This window comes from Hermetia illucens, chromosome 2, assembly GCF_905115235.1.
Source record: "Hermetia illucens chromosome 2, iHerIll2.2.curated.20191125, whole genome shotgun sequence".
Taxonomy (NCBI): Eukaryota; Metazoa; Arthropoda; class Insecta; order Diptera; family Stratiomyidae; genus Hermetia; species Hermetia illucens.
In genome coordinates, this window is record NC_051850.1 from 91,965,462 (window position 1) to 91,987,434 (window position 21,973).

General features: G+C 39.2%; 1 protein-coding gene across 1 annotated transcript; it reads left to right on the top strand.

Moving 5' to 3' along the window:
* The first annotated feature begins 2,279 nt into the window (after positions 1-2,279).
* Positions 2,280-16,114, top strand: LOC119648253 (adenine phosphoribosyltransferase). Its single transcript, XM_038049896.1, has 3 exons — positions 2,280-2,541; positions 2,620-2,857; positions 15,765-16,114. The coding sequence occupies exons 1-3, from the start codon at positions 2,459-2,461 to the stop codon at positions 15,978-15,980; spliced, it is 537 nt and encodes a 178-aa protein (XP_037905824.1). The 5' UTR covers positions 2,280-2,458; the 3' UTR covers positions 15,981-16,114.
* The last annotated feature ends 5,859 nt before the right edge of the window (positions 16,115-21,973 follow it).

A 21,973-nucleotide genomic window follows, 5' to 3' on the forward strand; every position in this document is an offset into this window, starting at 1 on the left:
GAATAATTTTTTCCGTTTTTTAGACTCAGGCTTTGTACGATAAGTTTTAAAGCTCTCCATGTAATGAATTTTCGGGAAACCTTTTTATTTCTTTCTTTTATCAGAATGTCCATTTTTTTAATCGACAGACAAATTGTGGCAACCTCCTGGCTAATGGGTTAGAATGGGAAGCTAACATTTCCCTATACTTCGTCATCCGGAATGAGTTCTTCTCTGTCAGACTGTCACATTTTTGAGGTCTCTATGGAATTTTACATTTTTCACATACATACCAAAGTGCACCGATGATCTGGGTTCTTAGTAGCAACTCGATACTAGATTTGCTTTGTAGAGCTAACACTTGTACTCGAATCCCAGTTAAGGTTTTGTTATTGAGAAACGAAGAAACGTTTTTGTTCACAGCTTCATTTGCAGTGATTTAGTGTCAATATGCTTTCTCCACATCCAGGTGATAGCGAGATACTTTACGTCATTCTGTTGATTGAGAAAGAGCGCTGATCGAAGAGTATCACTTTATTTTCCGCTAGTAATGGCGACATTTTTAAAAATAGTAGTTTTTTTTAACTCCTTTGAGAAGCTGTGTAGTATACTTATGGGCCTGTAGGGTGCAATTAGCATTTGGCCCTTGCCACATATAGGAATCATCGTAATGTCTGAATCCTTCTAAGCTCACGTGGGTGATTACGAAGTTCCTTCAATATTTTTCCCGTGATAAGGATAGGCTCTAAACCTTTGGGTCCACTTACTCTTCCCTTCGACGTAACCATAAATACTTCATCTGTGGTAAATTAGGGAGGAATACCTTTTTCAGGAATACCGCTTCCACCTGCTTGTAGCTTCCCACTTTGGAAGTCAGTTGATATTCATATTATTTAGCGATAAACCGCTTGATAGCTTTGTTATTCATATTTCCGTTGGAAACAATTGACTTGCTCTCCTTTTTTTTAGTTTTGAAGATCAGTCAGCCTACCATTGTCTCCCCAGTTTGCGCTTTACTCAGACCAGCTGTAGTATGCTATACGGTGTACTATTTCGCGGATACATGAGCGTGGGATAAAGAGCCATGCAGCCGACGTCATTCAACAGGGTTTTCTTTACTTCAACTCTGGTTTTCAAAGGAGTGTTAATTTGCAGATGACCTTTTTGAAATTCAACCATTTCGTTGATTTGGTTGTTAGTTTCTCATTTGCATTACTTGTTATAGGAACGTTTTCCAGTGTAATAATGTTAATCAGTTGGATCATTCGAATGCTGGAGGGGAGGAACATCCACGTACTGGTCTGACAGAAGTCCATTGAGCCAGGATGTTTTAGACGCTGCCCACTGGGATGAAGTTGCTTTCCTCTGTTATGGCTCTTGGTAATGGACACCTTGCTGTGGCTTTTGGAGCACACGAAGGTCTTTGCACAAGTATTTGTAGGTGATCTAGCCTTAATAATTATCGGAATATTTGCGGACACGGTGTGATCCCTTGAATACAACTTTGTAGATATTTTATAGTTGATGCTTCCCTAGAGGATTTCCTGTGAACGCTAGGGAGATTGGACTAGCTACGTTCAATAGGAAGGTAAGGTGGAACAGGTACACAGTTATTAAGGGTGGAAATTAAACTGCTCCAAACATTTAAGTTTTTAGTATCATATCCAGGATCAATATCAGAAATCCTACAGGTTGGTCTGGCGCTGTAGGATTACGATAGGTAAAATCTGGGGACTTTCACCACAATGGATTCATTGGATATATACATCCATAATGAAACCCATTTTGATGTATGCATGCATGCATCGCCTGGTGGCTGAGATTCGCTGAGACGCAAATTCCAAGGCTTGGTGCCTTAGTATTACTGAACAGTGACTAATACTCGATGACGACCATCGAATCTATCCTAAATCACCATCACCATCAAATTTTTTGGCTAAACCACTTTTCTATATACTTATATAACTATTTTCAGAAGTTTGTTTTTTCGTTTAAAAACCATTGAACACTTTTTTAAACTAAAATAATATTTTTTCTTAAAAAATCACAACTTTTAAGTGGAAAGACACCCCAACGATGTAATTATGCGATCAATTTTAGAATTTCCTCACACTACACCAATGATTTCGGTACACCATATCACTTCTTCGAAAACAATTTCTGATTTATGTCTAAATTAATTTGAAAAATCTTACAGTTATCCGCTTTTGCCTTTTTCTATTGGCGTAAAGATGTCGCCACTTGCCGTTTGTGCGGGACCTTTGAAATTTCGTTCACTTCCAATCAGCAGCTGATGTCAACAACCACTTTGCATTCATTGCCTATTCTACGTTGGTGCTAATAAGTGGTCGTCACTTGATTGCGCGGATTTTGGTAGCTTCAACTCTTATCGCACTTCTCAATCACAAGCCATTAGATTCTGGAACTAGTGTTAAGCAGCTACTGTCAAAGGTCAGGCGTATTTTTATCAGTTCCAGTCATGAATGATGAGCAGCGATTGGCGGTAGTGAAGGAACACATTGGGGAGTTCCCAGACTTTCCGAAAAAGGGAATCGTTTTCAAGTAAGTATGCTAAATGTGTCCCCTTCTATATTCCTTAATCCGCACAAATGCTTCTCTGTTTCCGCGCTACTCATCCAGAGATATTTTCACAGCGCTGACAAATGGTCACGTGTGTACCTGCCTTAAGGAGTTGATCGTCAATCATGTCCGATCCAAGTGTCCGGATGTGGAAGTGATTGTGGGGTTGGAGTCGCGCGGGTTCCTGTTCAGCTTCACGATAGCCGCGGAATTAGGAATAGGATGTGTCCCCGTCCGCAAGAAAGGCAAATTGCCCGGGGAGTGCGTTTCCGTCGAATATGTCTTGGAATATGGGAAGGTGAGTGCATTATTAAAGTTAAATTGTGAATTGATGTGCCAGCATTTCTCTCGAGTTACTATCGTTTAAGCACTGTGCAATCATTAGAGCCAAACAGAAACTCATTATTATCGCCTAAATGATTGCTGCGTACATATATAATTACTGGTTTATCTGGAGCGTTCAGAGTCGTAATTGTGATTTTTACAGTAGAAAGATATGGGCGAGATAAAAAGGTCATAAATTTTGCTTGAAGCATAATTGTTATTCAAACTTATCCCATTCTATATACATAGGATTCTGGCGTTACAGATCGTGATAATACCTTGTTCCTGCTATCGCAACTATTTATCATGTTGTCCTCCATTTCTGGACGTTAATGGTGGGAGGTTGTCTTGATTGACTTTAATCATCGAGTGTCCTTTCAAAGGGAATACCAGTGGTGGTTTCAGTCAGAATCTCAATGGAGAATGACAATAACGTAGTCATATCTCCAATCTGCGAACGTGATTGCTAAATGCTCAGTCAGCGTAAATTGGCGATTTGCACAATTATGGCTGACTTTCTTCAAGAGGTTGGGGTTCTTTTTTCGTCAGCATGGCTAAATTGGATTTTGAAGCTTATCCCGTAAGGAGAACAGAATGGGATGGATATGTAGAGACAAGAGAAAGATTCTCTTTTTCTAAACCCGTTAAAGGACTGCGGCGGTCACCATCCCTTTAAATGATAGGGCTTAATTTTGAGCCCTATTCTCGCAGTGGGAAAGGATGCCCTCTCTTTCAAATTCCCTTCGCTTGGGGTTTTTCGATATCATCATGCTAAGTCGGGTTTGCTATCCATATCCCCAGAGAATAAGAGTGTAAAGAGGATATATATGATAGAAGGAAAAAAAATGCCCGGCCTTTTCACTTTTGTTAAAGTTACGGCACCCCAAAAAGGTGCTATTTTCGAGTCATGAATAAGTTGATAGAGTAATTACCGCCCCAATGTGTAAGGGGGTTACAGAGGGGCCACCTCCGTGCCCCTCTACCCCTCCCGATAACAATACAGATAGATGCAATAGCATTTTAATGGCATGTTACTCATATCGTTTCCAACTTGTAACTACTGTTTGAACAAAATTTCGCTAAGTCTATGGGAAATACAATTGCACAACGCAACGTTGCGCATCACTCCGTTGCAGAAATTGTTTGACAGTGGATTGGGCCAATTAGAGGCACACATTTTTAAGGTTTTGTGTAAAACAAAATCAGTTTACTGTCTGTCCGTCTCACGCATTTTTCTCGGAAACTGTAGCGGCGATTAATACCAAATTTGGTGGAAAGGTGGGAACTGTGAACGCTCACGCATATAGTGAGTTACATCCCTTTACGTCGAATTTAAGGGGGGTCCCCATACATGCAAAAAGGGGTTCAAATTTGTTTGCACTAAATATAGTCATGTGGTGTATCAAATGAAAGGTCTCGGTTAGTGCTTTCCGAACCTGGTCTTAGTCTTGAAATTTTTTGGAAAGGCGAGGAGTTCGGGGGGTCGAAAGTGATCATTTATTTAACGGAGCCATTCGCAGAAGCTGTCCAACCGAAAAATCTGTCTTATCCAATCGAAAAATCAGTAGGTGGCTAGGCTCCGAAATACTTTCCATACCGATATACCTTCAAATAAAGTTAATAATAGTATATTACCATAATTTTCAGTAATTGGCTGCAGGACCTCCCTTAAGTTCATCCTAGCACCACAAATGCAGCAATGAAGGCTATAATGTAGAGCTTGATCCTACCAAGTTTGGTGGAAATCGCACTATTACTAACAAAGTTATGATAGGTCAAAGTTGTCACTTCTTTGGAAATTCAAAATTTGGAATGTCAGTATCACCCGAAAGTGGATATTCTCATATAATATATGCGTATATTACGTGTGACGAACTAATGGGACAAATTCACACTCAAATGCCTTCATAAAAGAATTACACAAAACCTTTTATACCTGAAGCGTCCAGCTTCCGGCTTCCCGACTTGTTCATATTATTTATTTATTATTTTCTTTATGCATTAGTCTAAACAGACGATTTTTGTGATGGAAAAAATAACTGCTGCCTCTTTCTAGTGTGTCAAGTTTCCAGGCCATGATGGAGCATTCTTCCTCCATCATGGCTTCTCTTTTTTCACTTTCCCTTTGGATATTTCTAAGGTCATAAGGACCCAACTATTGCCTCGTGTTGTTCATTGTAATATTGAGTTTCAATTTTCCCTGGTGTTTGCCCTTTATTAATCGCATTTTCAGCCTCTTTTGGTTGTTCTTTTATTCAAGTGAACACTAGTCTTTTGGTTTTCCTAATGTGTATTGTTTTTTTCGGGTTACTGCAGACAGTCTTTCTCTGGTTTTTGAGTTTGGAGCTTCGGTGACTTAATTGTTTTTGCTTCGGACATTTTATTCCCACGGTGCTGTCAATATACACTCGGCAACAATACTAGAGCAAGTTTGTTTAAATTGAAAATCAAAGAATCAAATTGCAATCCTGAATGGTTAACTTGATTGATTGAGGTAAACGATATCGTATATTAATAATTTCTGCGAATACACATAGTACATTGTGGCTAATTGGCCTGTAATAACGGAGATTTTTATTCCTAGGTTGAGACTCATTGAAAACATTTGTGCTTGGCGGATTGACACATTTTTGCATCAAAACTTATAATCGGCAAGCATGCAGGGCCAGCTCATTTCAAAAAAGGCTAAACGACATGGGTTTGAATTTTTAAAGATCTGCAAAAAAGTCGCTTTTAACACAGAAAATGCAATCTGCCAGGCGACAGTTGGCAAAAAACCATGAAACTTGGCCATTGGTCGACTGGAATATGGTTATTTTTTTAGAAGGGTGTAAAGCAAGTCTGATTCACGGTAGTAGCCTTAGAGTTAGGCGCAGAAGTGAATTCTTCATGTGTTATAATCTGAGGAACGATAATAGATCAAGAAGTTAGAGCCATTTTCAAACTGAAAGGTTCTCTGAATTCAGAAAAGTTCAAAACATTAAGGCGTTATATCCACAAACCAGGAATTATCATAAAGGTGCCTAGATACATTCTTTTAATACGTCTTCTATACATTTTTTCTGTAACCAAAGAAACATTGTTGTTCTCGTTTTCTCTAAAAAAAAAAAAATTAAAAATTAACTGTGAATAAGATGCATAGAATAGCTGTTGAACTGTCCTGACCTTCATTTTACTGAAGATGTGTGGTCAAATGTCAGGTAAAAAGACCCCAGAACATTTATTGATCTGAAACAAAGTTAAAAAAAACTCCCTGCAGAATTTGTGCTTGTTAATGCCAAAAAATAGGATGGTACAAAAAGAAGTAACACCGCGTGCGTTATAAAGTAATAAAAATATAAAATGTAATAACAGTTAAATAATCTGCATTTTTTTTTTCTCTCAAACACTTTTCCCCAAAGAGGTGAAAATGCAATAATTGGATTTAGCCCGGCGAATTTTTACAAAAAGGGCTGGGTTGTAGCAATTGAGCCGTCTACAAATTTCTAATTGAGAATACCAACATAAAACAATATATTTTCATATTATATTATAATCTATAACAAAATTTGTTAAAACTTGTTGCATGTTGTTGGTTGCCATTTATCCTTGGTGGGGCACAGCGCGAGCGACTTCCCGAGATGGCCGCACTCCATCTTTACTGCTCTGCATCAAGGCGACCCACTTGTCTTGAGGGAGTGGATTCCACTTTCCAATTATCGCCCCTCCTTAATGTGTGACCTATCCACTGCTACTTCCATGTTCCGATAACATCGCATACGGATGACAAGCCTATGCGCCGACCAAGTTTTTCGTTTGAGATAGTATCAGGCCAGCGTTCTCCGTTAATATGACATAGACTGGTATTGTCGAAGCCTTGGAGCTTGCGAGTGACAGTGCGGTCAGTGATTCTGACATCCAATCGCGATACAAATCCTCCTGACACCAGCGAGATTTAAACCGCGGCCACATTGCCTCCTACAGTAGTGTACCATTACGGTCTTGAATGAAATGCTCTAATATGTTTCAAGATCCTGATCCCATTGGATTTCAAACAGGTCAGAAAACCGGAAGCTGGACGCTTCAGATACGAATGGTTTCGTGTATTCCTTTTATAAAAACATTTGCACCATTAGTACCTAGAACGTAATGTATGCATATGTTATGTGAGAATATCCACATTCACGTTATACTGACATTCAAAATCTTGAATTTACACCAAAGCGGCAACTTTGATCTATTATAGCTTAGTGGAATTTCCACGCTCTATGTTATAGTCTACATTGCTCTTTGCTTCGTGAGTCTAGAATGAACTTAAGAGGGGTTTCGGGGTCAATTATTAAAAATTATAATCTTCTTTTTCTTCAGCCTTTGTCCCACTCGCAAACAGGGTCGGTTCGTCGTGATGGGTTTCGCCACTTGGTTCTATCAAATGCCTCATCTGGATGCAGTTGCGAGACTTCTAAATCCCTATCCAGTGCATCGAGCCCCCTTTGTTTTGGAAGACATTTTGGTCGCTTACCATTGACTTCGATGTTCAGACCAATCTTAACGAGTTAATTCTCGTTAGCGCGAACTACGTGACCATATCTTTGACAATCACAATCTCACAATTTTTCCACGATCATTGAAACTCCATATCGATCCCGGATATTCTCATTTCAGAAATGATCAGAGTCCAACGCAACATCTTCATCTCCGTTACCGCAAGATATCGTTCATTGTTTTTTATAGTCGGCCAACACTCAGAACCATAGCAAGCGAGGGGGCGGACGATCCTGCAGTTAATTTTAGACGTTCGTTGATACGTCGATCACAAAGAACACCAGTTGTGGAACGCCACTTCATCCATTGCGTTAATGTGTATAGCGCTCTCATAACGCAGTTCTCCATTACTTTTCGGATCGTGGTGGCAATTGAACCCAGCGCACGAGTTCTTCTGGCACTAAGTGTTGTCGTATTATTAACTGTATTTGAACAGATATCGCTATTTCGGAGCCTAGGCACCATATAATGACAGCCTCTGAATTTGTTTTCGTATTTTTCGGTTGGGCAGTTTCTGAAAATCACAGAACTATATTTGGTGGTTAACAGTTTCACCCCCTTCGGCATATATGGGAACCCCCTCTTAAAGTCGATATAGAATAATGTAATTCACTATATGCGTGAGGGTTCACAGTTACCTCGTTTCCATCAAATTTGGTTTCAATCGCTATAATCGTTTTCGAGAGAAATGCGTGTGACAGACAGATGGTAAACCGATTGTAATAATTTTTGTGGATGCTATAATTCGACGCAATCATTGGAGCAGATTATTTGAAACAAGTCGGGAAGCCGGAAGCTGGCCGCTTCAGGTTTGAAAGGTTTTGTTTGCTTCTTGTGTGAGTATATTTGAGTGTAGAACTATCCCATTTGTACGTAGCCCGCTAAGAATATGCATTTAGCATGTCAGATTTAGTACTTCGGGTTGTAAATTTACACGGTAAAGACAACTTTGAGCTATTTTAACTATGTTACTAAGAGTATGATTTGATCAAACTTGAAGATAATATGCTTCATGTTATATTTTATACTACTACCAACTTTTATAACTCTGGGATAAATTTAAGGGGGGTTTTATTCAATTTTCCCAAAAATATGATAATATACTATTATTAACTTAATTTGAACAGATATTGACATAGAGAGTATTTTCAGGCCTGGGCACCATATAGAGGCAGCTTCATGATTTTTTTCAGATTTTTCGGTTTGGTAGTTTCTGAGAATGAGTTCGTTGAAGAAATCATCACTTTACACCCCTCCCACTCCTTGCCTTTCTAACAAATCTTAAAGCTAAGACCGGCTTCAAAAAGTACCAATTAAAACCTTTCATTTGATACTTGACATGACTATATTTGGTGAAAAAAATTTTTGCACCCCCCTTTTACATGTATGGGGACCCGGTGCTCAAAGGTGGCGGCGAGGAAGATGGGGCGGCAACCCTATCGGCCAAACCAAAACCAAGTGGCCGAGGAGAACCTCCATAGTGGTGGCACCGGGAGACGCTGTAATCACTTTGTTTTGTCGTATGAACCACTGGTCGTATGACCAGTATGAATGCTAAGCCATGCACTTAGTATAGACTGGTATCGTTGTTGCTTGTCTCAGCGGGGTTCTGATTGTGGTCACAAAATCAATCCGTGTCTGAAGAGGACCGTAGGATTAAGTCTCACGACAGGTGCCTACGTAAAACACCATGGGCTGCACTGTATGGGGACCCCCCCTAAATCTCAACTTAGAAAGATATCACTCATTACATGTCTGGGGGTCCACAGGTCCCACCTTCTCACCAAATTTCGTGTCAATCGGTATAGCCGTTTCCGAGAAAAGTGCCTGTGACAGACAGACAGACATTGAACCGATTTTAATAAGGTTTTGTTTTGCAAACAAATCTTGAAAATAATTTTATTATTATATTATATTTTTTACAAACACTGATGTGGGCATTGCGCATAGCCGCTGCTCAAAGGTATTGGGACAGCTTCACTTCCAGATTTTAGAAAGGAGAAACTTAACGCCGTGAACGCGTTAAGTGAGAATAAGTCCAGCTGTTGCCGGAAAAAATTACGGAATCTAGATATATAAGTGCTTCGAGCCTTCGATATTCTGCATATCAGTGCAAATCAGAAGAGTACTGTGATCTATCAGATTGAACACCTTGATCTAGTTAATATTCACTTCCAGTCAGAGTTTTCTAATTCTCTCTTCTAATTTTCTCTGACCTCTCTAATTCAGAGCTCGATGGAGAAGTGGGCAGATGTCTTCAGCGTAGTGGAGCTGTTTAGGCAAAATGACAGTGTCCATTGGACTTCCTCATGACCTCCAGCCAAGGGAGCAAGAAGGATATCGCCAATAATGGCGAGAAAAGAAATCGGTGGTACAATGAAACCCTTTCAGACTCCAATTTGAACCTGAAATTCCTGAGAAACTTCCCAATGATGCACAGAAAGTATTTTGCATATGGCGCTTCGATAATAGTTATTAGCACTGCAAACATATTTTCTGTTGATCCTGTCGAAAGTCATCTCGAAATCGATGAAGTGCATTTGAATAGGAGATCTAAACTTGGCACACTGGCCAAAGATGGCTCGAAAGGGTCATTGCGATCAGTGTAGGAGGATCAAAAGCGGAAACCAACTAGCCTCTTCTCTGTTGATCCACCCTTCAAGCTGTTCGTTCATAAAACCAAGAGAATTTCAACTATGGTATTTACGACAGCAAGCAGCAATCAATTGGCTGCTAAAGATCGCAGAATAGCAGGATTTCTATATAAGTGAATGCAACAATTCTGCAAAGACTACAGGAGCTGCGATTAACAGTTCCGTTGGGAGACCGAAAAGCCCAGCGGCTTTAATCTGTTTTTGAAAGAGCGTTTCATCTACGAGAGGTGAAACTTTATCGGAGGTTTTACAACCAATACAACTACGGACTAAGGAAGGCAACTAAGGAACTGATAATAATCGTGGATGGAGAGCCTACCATTAAAACCCTTGAGTACACTATCGAAAAACTTGCCACCGTCTAGAAGTTCGACGAGGTACTGAAATCACAGCGGCAATTTCCTTTTTTCGCGGCAGAAAATACGCTGCGCTTTCCGAGATTCGACATTGCGCTATCTTGCCTCAAGTTCATCTCGACTGGCAGCGGTACTAATAACTTTCCGTTCTTTACACTCGCCAATCCGCTTCCACTTTTTCACAGTCAGCTAGTTCATATGAATCCCCTTCATGATGTGGCCAACAACTTTTCTTGTGGTGGAGAAAATAACAAAAAACAGCCCAGTGCCCATCACTATTATCCGGCGAGCTGTTCAAGATGTCTATCGTCCGGACAGGATGGTATGCAGTTGCAGATGATGATCTCTTTCGAGACCGATGCCAGCACCTCTCTTATTGCGTACATTCACAAAATAGGTCATAAATTTACTGTTCACAGCAATGTGGCCAATCTAATTAGGTGTTTGTTCCCATTCAATTAAAAAGCAATTAACATGCGTGTGGTGCGTGTGGTGGTCCAATTTTCGAACAATATGCCACCGATATATAGGTGGTGAAAGCTTCAGAAAGCCCATGTACGTGTTTCACCATCACATATCTAAACAAGGCCTTCAGATCATTTATTATCATCGGAATGTCACTTTGTCTGTCATAGATCGCATTGATTTGCTCATTGAAAATCTCCTTCTCCTAGTATCAAAAGTCTGCTCAGTTATCTGGTCTAGGCCTGCCTTAACAAAGAACTCCAGATATCCCGGTTTTGTGTCAAAGTCCAGCGATTTGATATCCCTAAAGCCGTCTGGTGTCGTGGCCTACGCCATCGGTCCATTTGACGCACGTCCTCTTTTTCTAACATAGGTATTACTCTTATAGACTTTCCGCGCTGAATCATCCTCATTCATAGGGATTAAGTAACCCGCCCACCGCAATCTATTGAGTCAGATTTTGTCCACAACCAGACGGTGATTGTATCGCTCATAGATTTCGTCGAATCATCCATCATTGTGGGGGCCAGAAATTTTTCGGAGGATTCTTCTCTCGAACGTCGCTAAGGGTTCGCAATTGGTAACAACCCAAGTCTCCGAGGAATACATGAGGACTGGAAAGATCATTGTCTTGTACAGTAAGAGCTTTGGGTCTATGGGGAGACGTTTCGAGCGTAACAGTTTTTGTAAGCTGAAATAGGCTTTGTTGGTTACCAACAAGCGTGCGCCAATTTCATGGTGGTAATTTTCATCGGTTGTGATTTTGGACCCTAGGAGAAATTATCAACGGGCCCAAAGTTGTAGTCTCCTACCTTTATTGATCTAATTTGAGAAGTACCATTTCATATTGTTGCCTCTTTGGTTATTGGTGCTGACATTATAATAATAATAATCGTTGGCGCAACAATCCATATTGGATCAGGGTCTTGAAGTGTGTTAGAGCACTTCATTCAAGACCTTAACGGTACACCACAGTACACTGTGGGAGTCAATGTGGTTAGCATTGCGCTCGCCCGAGATTATTACCCTGATTTGACTCAGGTACTCATTTACAGCTGAGTCAACTGGTATCCGACATCCAGTCACGATAACAAATTTCTCTGCCCCAGACGAAATTTGAGCCGTGGCCCTCCGCTACGACAGTCCAGTTAACATTGCCGTTTTGTATTTCGTCGTGCCTTCATTAATGCTCGATCTGGATAAAGGCGTGTTCATCTCAGATAGTTCTTCCCAGGATGTCGATATCGTCAGCATAGGCCAGTAGTTGGGTGGACTTCTACTTCATCACGCTGCTTTTATCTGGCCTCCCACATTGGTCAAAGTCAGTCTTATCAATTTCGTGGGGATACCGAATTCTCTCATGGCCGTGTACAGTTTTACCCTGGCTGTGCTATCATAGGCGGCTTTAAAGTCGATGAAGAGATGGTGCAAGTGATGGCCACATTCCAACTCCAGTTACGACTTTCAGCGGAATATTGTCGCGTATCTGTTTTATTTTTAGCTGAAACTTTTTAAAAAAATTCTCAAAAGTATTTCGGAATATGACTAATCGTCGGACAAGCAGTAATTTTGGGAATTCTATCAAGTTTCTATTAGATTTTCAGTGCCATTTTTTACTAGCATTTACAGCTTTTTTAAGATTTGGAAAGGATTTTGAATTTCTTTCAGTTTAGCTAGCCTATTCGGAAGTTATTGTCCTTTAAACTAAAGTGCCCGTTTCAAAAAGGGTGCTCTACAATGTTTAGAACGAAATAAAAGCTAAGAGGGAGCTTATGTTTGCAATTCGAATCAGTTGCTACACAAATTATAGATGATGAAAGTTTCACGGGCGAGCGCTTCCAAAAAAAAAAGAAAATGAAAAAGTAATTGCTTTCCATATTGACGGAGGATTGACTACATGGACTTCTAGTCTCCCTGTATGCTGATGCATTCAGGTGCTGTAAGTCGTGTGGAAAACTTTTATCCACCATATCGCAGCATATTGATAGAAACATAAAATATTACTGATTACATTACTGATGTTTCAGCGGTGGCCACTTTACAACGCACCAAACAGTGCAAAAGAAAGATTTAGAGATACAAAAGGAAGTAATAGAGCCAATAAAGCAGCACGAACTAGCTATGGTGTATAAATAAGGATGCGATTGAAGCAGTGGCCATGCAACTTAAGCCCATCATTAATGTACAGTTCGGCCTGTCGGTTACCAGTTGAACAGAATGCACCATCCACGTATGGGTAACCTGCAACATTATTAGTTCAATTCTGACCGTGGAAAGCGTTGAGATGCAAATTTGAGATAACTTTGTACTTGAGCATTTATGAAAAATGTTCATTAGCGATAAAGATGCTCATAAAATGCTCGCTCACCGCCTAAACAAACACGGAATCCTCACTCACATGCCTGGCTGGTTGGCCGAATCATTTCAACAGTCAAAATGGACAGATCAAATTCGTCCCATCCGCGTTACCACCGCTGGTCAAATCCGTCTATTCAGGCGTAACTGACAGTCCGAACTGCACGGTGGCGGTATTTACAGACAAAAATTCTAGAATAACGGTTCAAATAATTCGGATAAACATTTGTTTGCACTGTTTTTTTGCAGTTAAGGACTATTTCAAAATTCAAAATATTGAAGCCAAAGATCAAATTTCCACAATTATTACAACAATAAACGGTGTCAACATAAACCACAGTTTTCACCTAACGATGTTAGATGGAAAAATATTTGGTACTATTGATGGCTTGTTTTAAGAATATGAAATATGCAAGGTAAGGTAAACCTAAAAATTATGAACTACTTAGACAAAACAGCTGCAACGTAATTCTTTGAATATGGTCTATTTACGTCGCATACCTGGGTTAGATGCTTTGAATATATTTTGCGCTTTGCGTACAAATTTTCAATTGAGAAATGTGCAAGTTCACGAGACTGAAAAAACTCTAATGAAGGAAACGAAAAAAATATAGTGAACAAGCTTAAAGCTGAAATGCAGTTGCTTGCGAAGAATTTCGAAGCTAGGAATTGGACGCCCTCTAGCAACGGTAATACTGCAAAACGATTCTTTCTGCAAGCGGAGTTAGCTTCAAAGATAACTGGTGCCAGTGAGAGTAAAATCTGAAGATTCAATACCGTTGCACATACCATGTCAGGTGTTATTGATGTTGTAGCTTTTCTCAATTATGCGCTTAATAATGCAATGCATGGTAGTACATGGCCTCCAGTGTTCACAGACTGTTGATTGTTGGAGCCGATATAACACAGAACTCTATATTGCCTATAGAAATGCTGACGAAGAAGCCTTGGAGTTAAGAAACAAAGACTTCAGAGACTTAGAGTTTCATATCCGGAAAATTCCATGTCAAAAGGCGATAGAAGATTTGTTTCATATGTTGCTATTTTCGCCACTGATGACAATCTAAATAGCGACTTTTAAATATTTTTCTCCACTTTCTTTCGGTTTTCTGATAGATTAGATATTTGGTGTGTTTCAGGTGCGTAGCTTTAAAAATCAAAGTGTTAATTCGTACCTTCTTCGTGCTAAATTTCAAATATGAAGGATGGTTACGTGCACTTTTTCAATGGATTACAGATTGAAAGCAATCAAAATACTTTTAAACCAGAACTTTCTGCAAAATTTCATTTGAAACAGTTGCGAAGTTACTTTCTTCTCGCTAGATTTATCTTTTAATCACTGTGCATCGCTCCATTGTTGTCTGAATAAGCATCGAGGTATATATGGCTTCATCCTGCTAACTCGTTGGTAAAACTTTCGCGCCTGATGCGGTTTCTCCCTATACTTCTCCAGTTCTAGGTTTCGCTTTTCTGTGTGCCAAGTTGCTTCTCGACGGAATTCGTGGTAAGTCCCTGTGCATGCCCGCGTTCTTTGAGATTACTTTATTGGGGGAATGACAATACTTTTATTGATGCACATGAAAACCCTTTTTATTTTGCATTCAACAACAAGTCGGGAAGCCGCAAGCTGGACGCTTCAAGTATGAAAGGTTTTGTGTATTTCTTATATGAAGACATTTGAGTGTGCATTTCCCCCATTTGTACGTAGCACGTAATATATTCATATATTATGTGAGAAAATCCACTTTCGGGTGATATTGACATTTATAGTCTTGAATTTGCAAAGAAGTGACAATTTTGACCTATTGTAACTTTGTTAGTAAATTTGCGATTTCCACCAAACATGATAGGATCGTGCTCTATACCATAGCCTATATTACTGGAAAATTTCGTGGTGCTAGGATGAACTTAAGAGTCCTTCCTTTCTACCGAATTTGTGTTAATTGCTATAACCGTCTTCGAGGAAAATTTGTGTGATGGACAGGCAGACAAACAGACAGGCAACAGTAAACCGATTTTAATAAGGTGTTGTTTTACACAAAACCTTAGAAACGGTACTGGTTGCTTTTGATATGAAATTATAATCAACGAAAAGAAAATTATATAAATAGCTGTAGCACACATAGAAGTGTAGAACGGTATTTTTGACACAATCAAGGATGTATTGCAATATTATCATCTCTATTCAACCAATGTGGATTGAAGATGTTTTACAGGTTAAAAGACAATATTTGAATTAATTTTCATTTCAGTTAGATGGGATAGGGATATTAGAACTTTCGGAGAATGGGTGCGAATAAAATATTACACTGAAGGAGGGATTCTTTGTAGCAGGGAACAGTATCGATAATTTTCTGAATTCCTTTTTTTCTATCAACATATTTGTCTGACCTTCAATTTTGTTCCTAACAGAGTTTGAATTCGAGGAATTGTAGCGTATAATTGGCACTTCAATGTTTTCATATATCCAAAACCATTCGGCCATAAATTTCGCACTAATCATTATACTTTTTTCGATTCATTTTAGGACGTTTTTGAGATGCAGAAAGATTCCATTAAGAAGGGCCAAAAGGTGCTAATTATAGATGATCTTCTTGCTACTGGAGGTTCCATGGAAGCAGCGGTACGTTTAGTTCGCAAACTCGGTGGCGAAGTACAAGAAGCGCTTGTACTTATAGAGCTTCCATTTCTCAACGGACGTAAGCGCCTTGACTGTAATGTTCATTCCTTTATACAATACTAGGTGCTAGAGCATGGAAATCCAGGATGTGCTAGTTGTTACAATTTTTTTAATATACTGTCTCAAAAGCTAACTTGTTATAATTCCATATTGCATTTTGTTGAATAAATATTACACGGTGTAATTTTTTACCTTAATTTGGTGTTTAATTCTTATGGCAGACGAATGTTGCTTTTTTGCTTTTCATTTATTTTTAATCAACCTGAAATTACTAGTTGCATATGAGCTGTTTATCCCTCCATTTTGATGTAAAATGAAACCTAATACTATCTTCTTCAGCGCTTATTGTAACCAAATAATCTGAATGCAACGTTTCAATATAAAAAATAGAAACGAACGAAGATAGGAGTGTTTGTTTTTCGTGTCACATTTATTAATGAATCCAATACATTTCGCGCTTTTGCCGCTCCGTAATCTTTGCACTTAAACTACGAATTAACACTGTTTAAATAACTTAAACCATTTATCCAGTTTTCTTATTTTACAACTTTTCAGACAGGATGGGACTAGCATTTGTATTCCAGGATTGGAAGATCTAATCTGTTTTATTGCAAGAATCATATTTTTCGGATGCAAACAACAATGATCTTCTACAACTCCTGTTTTTGGTCTTTTAATCTTTTATTTTTATTTGAACCTAAGGTTTTGATCCTTTTTTTCGGTTTCTTTCTATTCAGTAATAAGGTTCTTTTTCAGTTCTAAGTAATCCTCAAAGATTGGATTTTTCGGTGTCTGTACGTTGGATTAATGTTCTAACTTAATTAAATAATTATATATTTTTTGTAATCTCATTTTAAGTCTTATTTCGATTTTCCGTCTATCTTTGAAGATTATACATAATTAGGACCCAAATAGTTCTAGGACTGTCGAGTTGCCTTGAGTTCAGAGAAATTTTATCCGAAGGGATCCACGAACTTCTATTTCTTCAGAGTCATATTAGTCAGGATTAATTCATTAGTGCAAGATCGATACAAGAGAAATTAGCGAGAATGCATCCTTCGGTGGTGTTTGTCTCATTTATAGAAAAGTTATTCTTCGCATTTTTGCCCGCAACTTTGGTGGATTAGTGCATGTTGGTGCATCAGAGAAGCCCCATTTCTCACAACTAGAAATAAGGGCCCCTTATGCACTGACTTACAAACGGAATTCGTAGCATGCATACATGTTGTTCGGTCTAGTATTTGATACGGACAACGTTACCTATTTGTTGTTTTTTTTTTGTCCAAAAAGCTCTGAAAGCGAATTACTATCTCGTTTTATGCTGATCTGCATCACAAGATCCGCTGGCGATTGGATACTCTTACGGAGGACTTCCACGGATCCTGATACGATTGAAGTCTTTTTTCTGAATTGGAATTAACTGAAATTAGCGCAGCAACACGACAATTTAAAACCCTAACGACATTTTTTTCTATTGCTTCTCGACATCTGACGCCTGACACTCAACCAACTCAACCATTGCGCTGTCGTAGTTGACAAGAGTCAATTGTAATGGCTTATCAAAGAACCAACCAACTTAATTAAAGTCGGCCACGAGAGCAGATCAAATCCAAAAACGTTAAGAAGATGGCGAAAGCGTCCACAATAAATGGAGCTCTACTGAAGGCCCTTTGACACGTGCCAGCCAGGCTCGGGAATATCGAGGGAGAGGTCCTTTTGAGTTTTCAACCCTTTCCATATTATTCACCAAACTGCCGCGTGTCCTTCAATTCGGTGCATGGGACCGCACGAAAGAAGGAAATACACTGTAGTGTATTCCCTATCGGGAATACCCGGAATCTAGCGAAAAAAATACGCGAAGCAAAATTTAGGGAAAATGAAAGTAAATATATAGGTTTGACGGTGCGCGTGAAGTTTTGAGACTTGAATGCGGATTCGCAGCTTTTGGAGCTCATTGTGTCCGTCCTTAGGTTATAATAATGGAGGGTTTCCTCTTTTTTAATGTGTTCTGTGGCAGTTAGGGAAGAGTGGGAACGAAGATCTCAAATTAAGAAAGTTAATATATGACTAATATGGCTGTGAACACTTTGTTGGATTTTGGGAGTGCGGGGTTGACAAAATGAAGAAATAATAATACCGAAAATGCGACAAGTCGCAGAACTAATGTATCTGGTTCTAACGATATCGAACTAACTCATTAATGGCGCATGATGAAATTCTTTCAATAAATTTATTTCTGGGTTACTGATTTGTATTGACAGCAAGAGGACCACTCTTGTTTTGTGAGTTGCAAGCGGAAGTCACCAAAAACATATAGTGCTTGGAAAAAGTTTGACTATTATTAATTTTATTAATTTCTGATAAGTAAACAAAATTAAATCATCAAGTTAAACAATATTTTTTAGCAGCAAATTGGAGCTAAGAACCAGCCAATAGAACCCGAAAATCTGCAAAAAAATAAAGATTTTTCAATAAATCGTGTGCGCCACCGACGGATGTCATCTTTAGCAATGGTAGCCATTGATGTACTAAGTAAAATCTGCAAAAAGTGGGTAATTTTTAGTCAAAAGTAAAAAAAGGTCGGCCAAAAATTCTTTTCGAAGTCCATGTAGCAAAAATGTGCATTTGCAATGGACTATCGAGGATTGGAAATAGTTTCTATTGTCCGATGAGTCCAAACTAAATTATTTGGAATAAGATGGTATCGAGAGGGTTGGAAAACTCTACCTCTTCCCATCCATCCATGGTGTGACCATGGCAAATAACGTCAACTCTTAAGTTGGGCGGAGGTTCCATAATGATGTGGGGATGTATATAAAACGGTAACAGTCATTGGAACTCTTTACTGAATCCTTGGAAAGATAACCATAATGTCGTACATTGATATTTTGAGAGCTGAACTGCCAACATTTGCAGAAAAGTTAGACATGAATGCTTCGGACATTGTGTTCCAAGACAATGATCCTAAGCGTACTACCAAATTAACAAACGCGTGTTTCCAAAAGAATAACATAACAATTCTTGAGTAGTCCCTACAGTCTCGGACCTCAACCTTGTAGAGCACACATAGGGACTCTTGAAGAGGGCGGTTACCCCAGAGACTGTATGGAAGTATGGAAAAGCTGTAGAAAAATGTGTGTACTCTATGGTAGGATATTACCGGTAGCATGCCAAGAATAATTAAAGCTGGACTAGACGCAAGAGTTTGGATACACAAAATATTGATGGCGAGTATGTTCTCAAATGGTTAAAGTCACAAAAGTGATCATGCTAATTTATTTTTTGTCCCTAAGTGCTAATAAAAATGAAATGTACTTTAATTTAGTAAATACTTGTGCTTAAAGAAATAAATAAACAAAACTTATTATCACTATACTATCGATGAATTTTTCTGGCAATGTTATACACACTTCAAGGCCCTGACCCAATATGGATTGTTGTGCCAACGATTATTATTATTATAATGTTATACGAATAAAGTGCGGTCGGCTTTGAAAGCAGCTGTATTAGCTTATAACAAACCCTGAACATGTGTAACGATGACAATCTCCGCTCTATTTGACCTTCAAAACTCAACCTCCACTTAGCTGTTCCAAATCAGTTCCCCGGAAGTCCGCACTCAGGCATGTACCGATATGCACGATGAACAGTTAAATTCGTGACAGTATGCGAGGTCCCACTATTTGCAATCATATATATATGTGTCTGCTAATTTTTCAACTTGCGATGCTCAGGTAGGAATTCTGCATCACCCAAACTGTTTCCTCTTTCGCTACGAACTTCACTCGTAAGACATGTATGACGTTATCATCATATACAGCGAACTTATATGAACGGCGGGGTCAATGAAGACAGTTTTTCTTTGTTAGCTTCCTTAGTTATTTATGCATTAGTATCAGCGGAAAACATATGTATATTTATATCTGCTAATAAAGTTTGCATTTAGTATTAGGTAGAGGATAGACATGTTTATACGTTACCACCAGCGGTATTTAATTTACGTACGTATATGTATGCTTTTGTATGTCGAGTAAAGTGGAACTATGTGAAGAAGCGTTAGATGAATTATATATATGTATTTTTGTTTGTTTAGGATCAGCACAATATTTGTTCGATACATATGTGTAACTTGTAGGTACGCAAAATATAAATGAATACTTTGCATCCTTAGTTATGCCCGAATGGATAAACGTACATAGAGAGTTCCTCACATATGATGAACACAAAATCTTTATAACCGAAGCGCTCAGCTTCTGGTATATCGGTTTGTTTTAAATATATTTTCACGGATCTACTCGTATAATCCACAAAACTTAGGACATTCTCTTTAATATACTTCTAGCTTGAAAAGTATTGGTCCCATTTTCTAAAAATTCCAATTCTTTGCTACCGATAAAAAAAATCGGTGCATGCAATATAATAATAATAATAATCGTTGGCGCAACAATCCATATTGGATCAGGGCCTTGAAGTGTGTTAGAGCACTTCATTCAAGACCGTAACGGTACACTAGGAGGCAATGTGGTCAGCATTGCGCTCGCCCGAGATTATTACCCTGATTTGACTCAGGTACTCATTTACAGCTGAGTCGACTGGTATCCGACGTCAAATCACGATGCAAATTCCACTGCCACCAGTGAGATTTGAACCGCGACCTTCCGTATGACAGCCTAGTGCTCTAACCACTGAGCTATCCGGACACTGCATGCAATATACGACTTAATAGTCGCAGTGGATCGAAAAGGTGTTAAATGGAATTGACGATTTTCAAATGACCATCTTGAGTGGTTGAAGTTATCCCAAAACCTTGAAAGAAAAGAAAGTTTGCGAAATTGACCGTAAAGGTCCGCCCGTAAATACTACAGCTCCATGGAAGTGCTCTGCCGACACTCGCCCGAATATCAAACCAGCACGACTTCGCGTGCACCTAGTAAAAGATCAACACATAAGGTAAAGCTAGAACAAAAAAAAAACGGCTCGACTGTGCGAGATCGATGCTTCTGCTGCCTCGAATTTACAGTCCGGCGGGATGGATTCCCTCTCTGCCTTAGCATCCTCAGGTCATTATATTGAAAGATGCCCTTTTCCCGCATGGCCTCGATTTTTAAGGTTTTGTTTGCAAAACAAAACCTTATTAAAATCGGTTCAATGTCCGTCAGTCACATGCGCTTTTCTCAAAAACGGCTATACCGATTAGCACGAAATTTGGTGAGAAGGTGGGAACTGTGAACGCCCAGACATGCAGTGAGTGATTCTACATGAAAAAAGGGAGGTATAAAAAGTTTTTTCACCGAATATATTCATGTGGGATATCAAATGAAAGGTCTCGATTAGTACTTTTCGAAGCCTGTTTTAGTTTTGAGATTTATCAGAAAGGCGTGGAGTGGGACGGGTCGAAAGAGATGATTTCTTTAACGGAACCATTCTCAGAAACTACCCAACCAAAAAATCATGAAGCTGCATCCATATGGTGCCCAGGCTTCAAAATACTCTCTATATCGATATCCGTTCAAATTAAGTTAATAATAGTATATTACCATTACCAGTTTGATCAAAATCATACTATTAGCAACAAAGTTACTCGGTTAGCTCAGTTGACTTTACCGCGTAAATTTACTGCAACTGAATATCAATATCACACTAAAGTGGGTAGTCAGACATGCTAAATGCATATACATAACGGGCTACGTACAAATGGTATAGTTCTACACTTAAATATACTCACAGAAGAAGCAAACAAAACCTTTCGTACCTGAAGCGCCCAGCTTCCTGACTTGTTCGGATTTATAACCGAGTCGTCACACGGTCTACCAATACATACACCGTTTAACACGGTCGGATCCCCTCTGCACCATGGAAGCCCCGCAGACTGTCGTTATCAGCGCCAGCGCCAGTTCGCTCCGAAGTGTCCTCCAACGCGGCTCAGCCTGATCCAAGAACTTCGACAAATATTCCAATGTACACTTTCGCGACATTCTACGCTTAGGGAAAGCGGTGGATTGGTACACGTCGCAAGATAGCGTCAATCACTTTGAACCCGATGTATTGATAACTAA

What these genes read in the sequence shown, in the direction of transcription:
- LOC119648253 (XM_038049896.1), top strand. Translation starts at nt 2,459, where the DNA reads ATGAATGATGAGCAGCGATTGGCGGTAGTGAAGGAACACATTGGGGAG. An exon ending in AAAAAGGGAATCGTTTTCAA is followed by an intron (nt 2,542 to 2,619) that starts GTAAGTATGCTA and finishes CTACTCATCCAG; the next exon opens with AGATATTTTCACAGCGCTGA. An exon ending in ATGTCTTGGAATATGGGAAG is followed by an intron (nt 2,858 to 15,764) that starts GTGAGTGCATTA and finishes GATTCATTTTAG; the next exon opens with GACGTTTTTGAGATGCAGAA.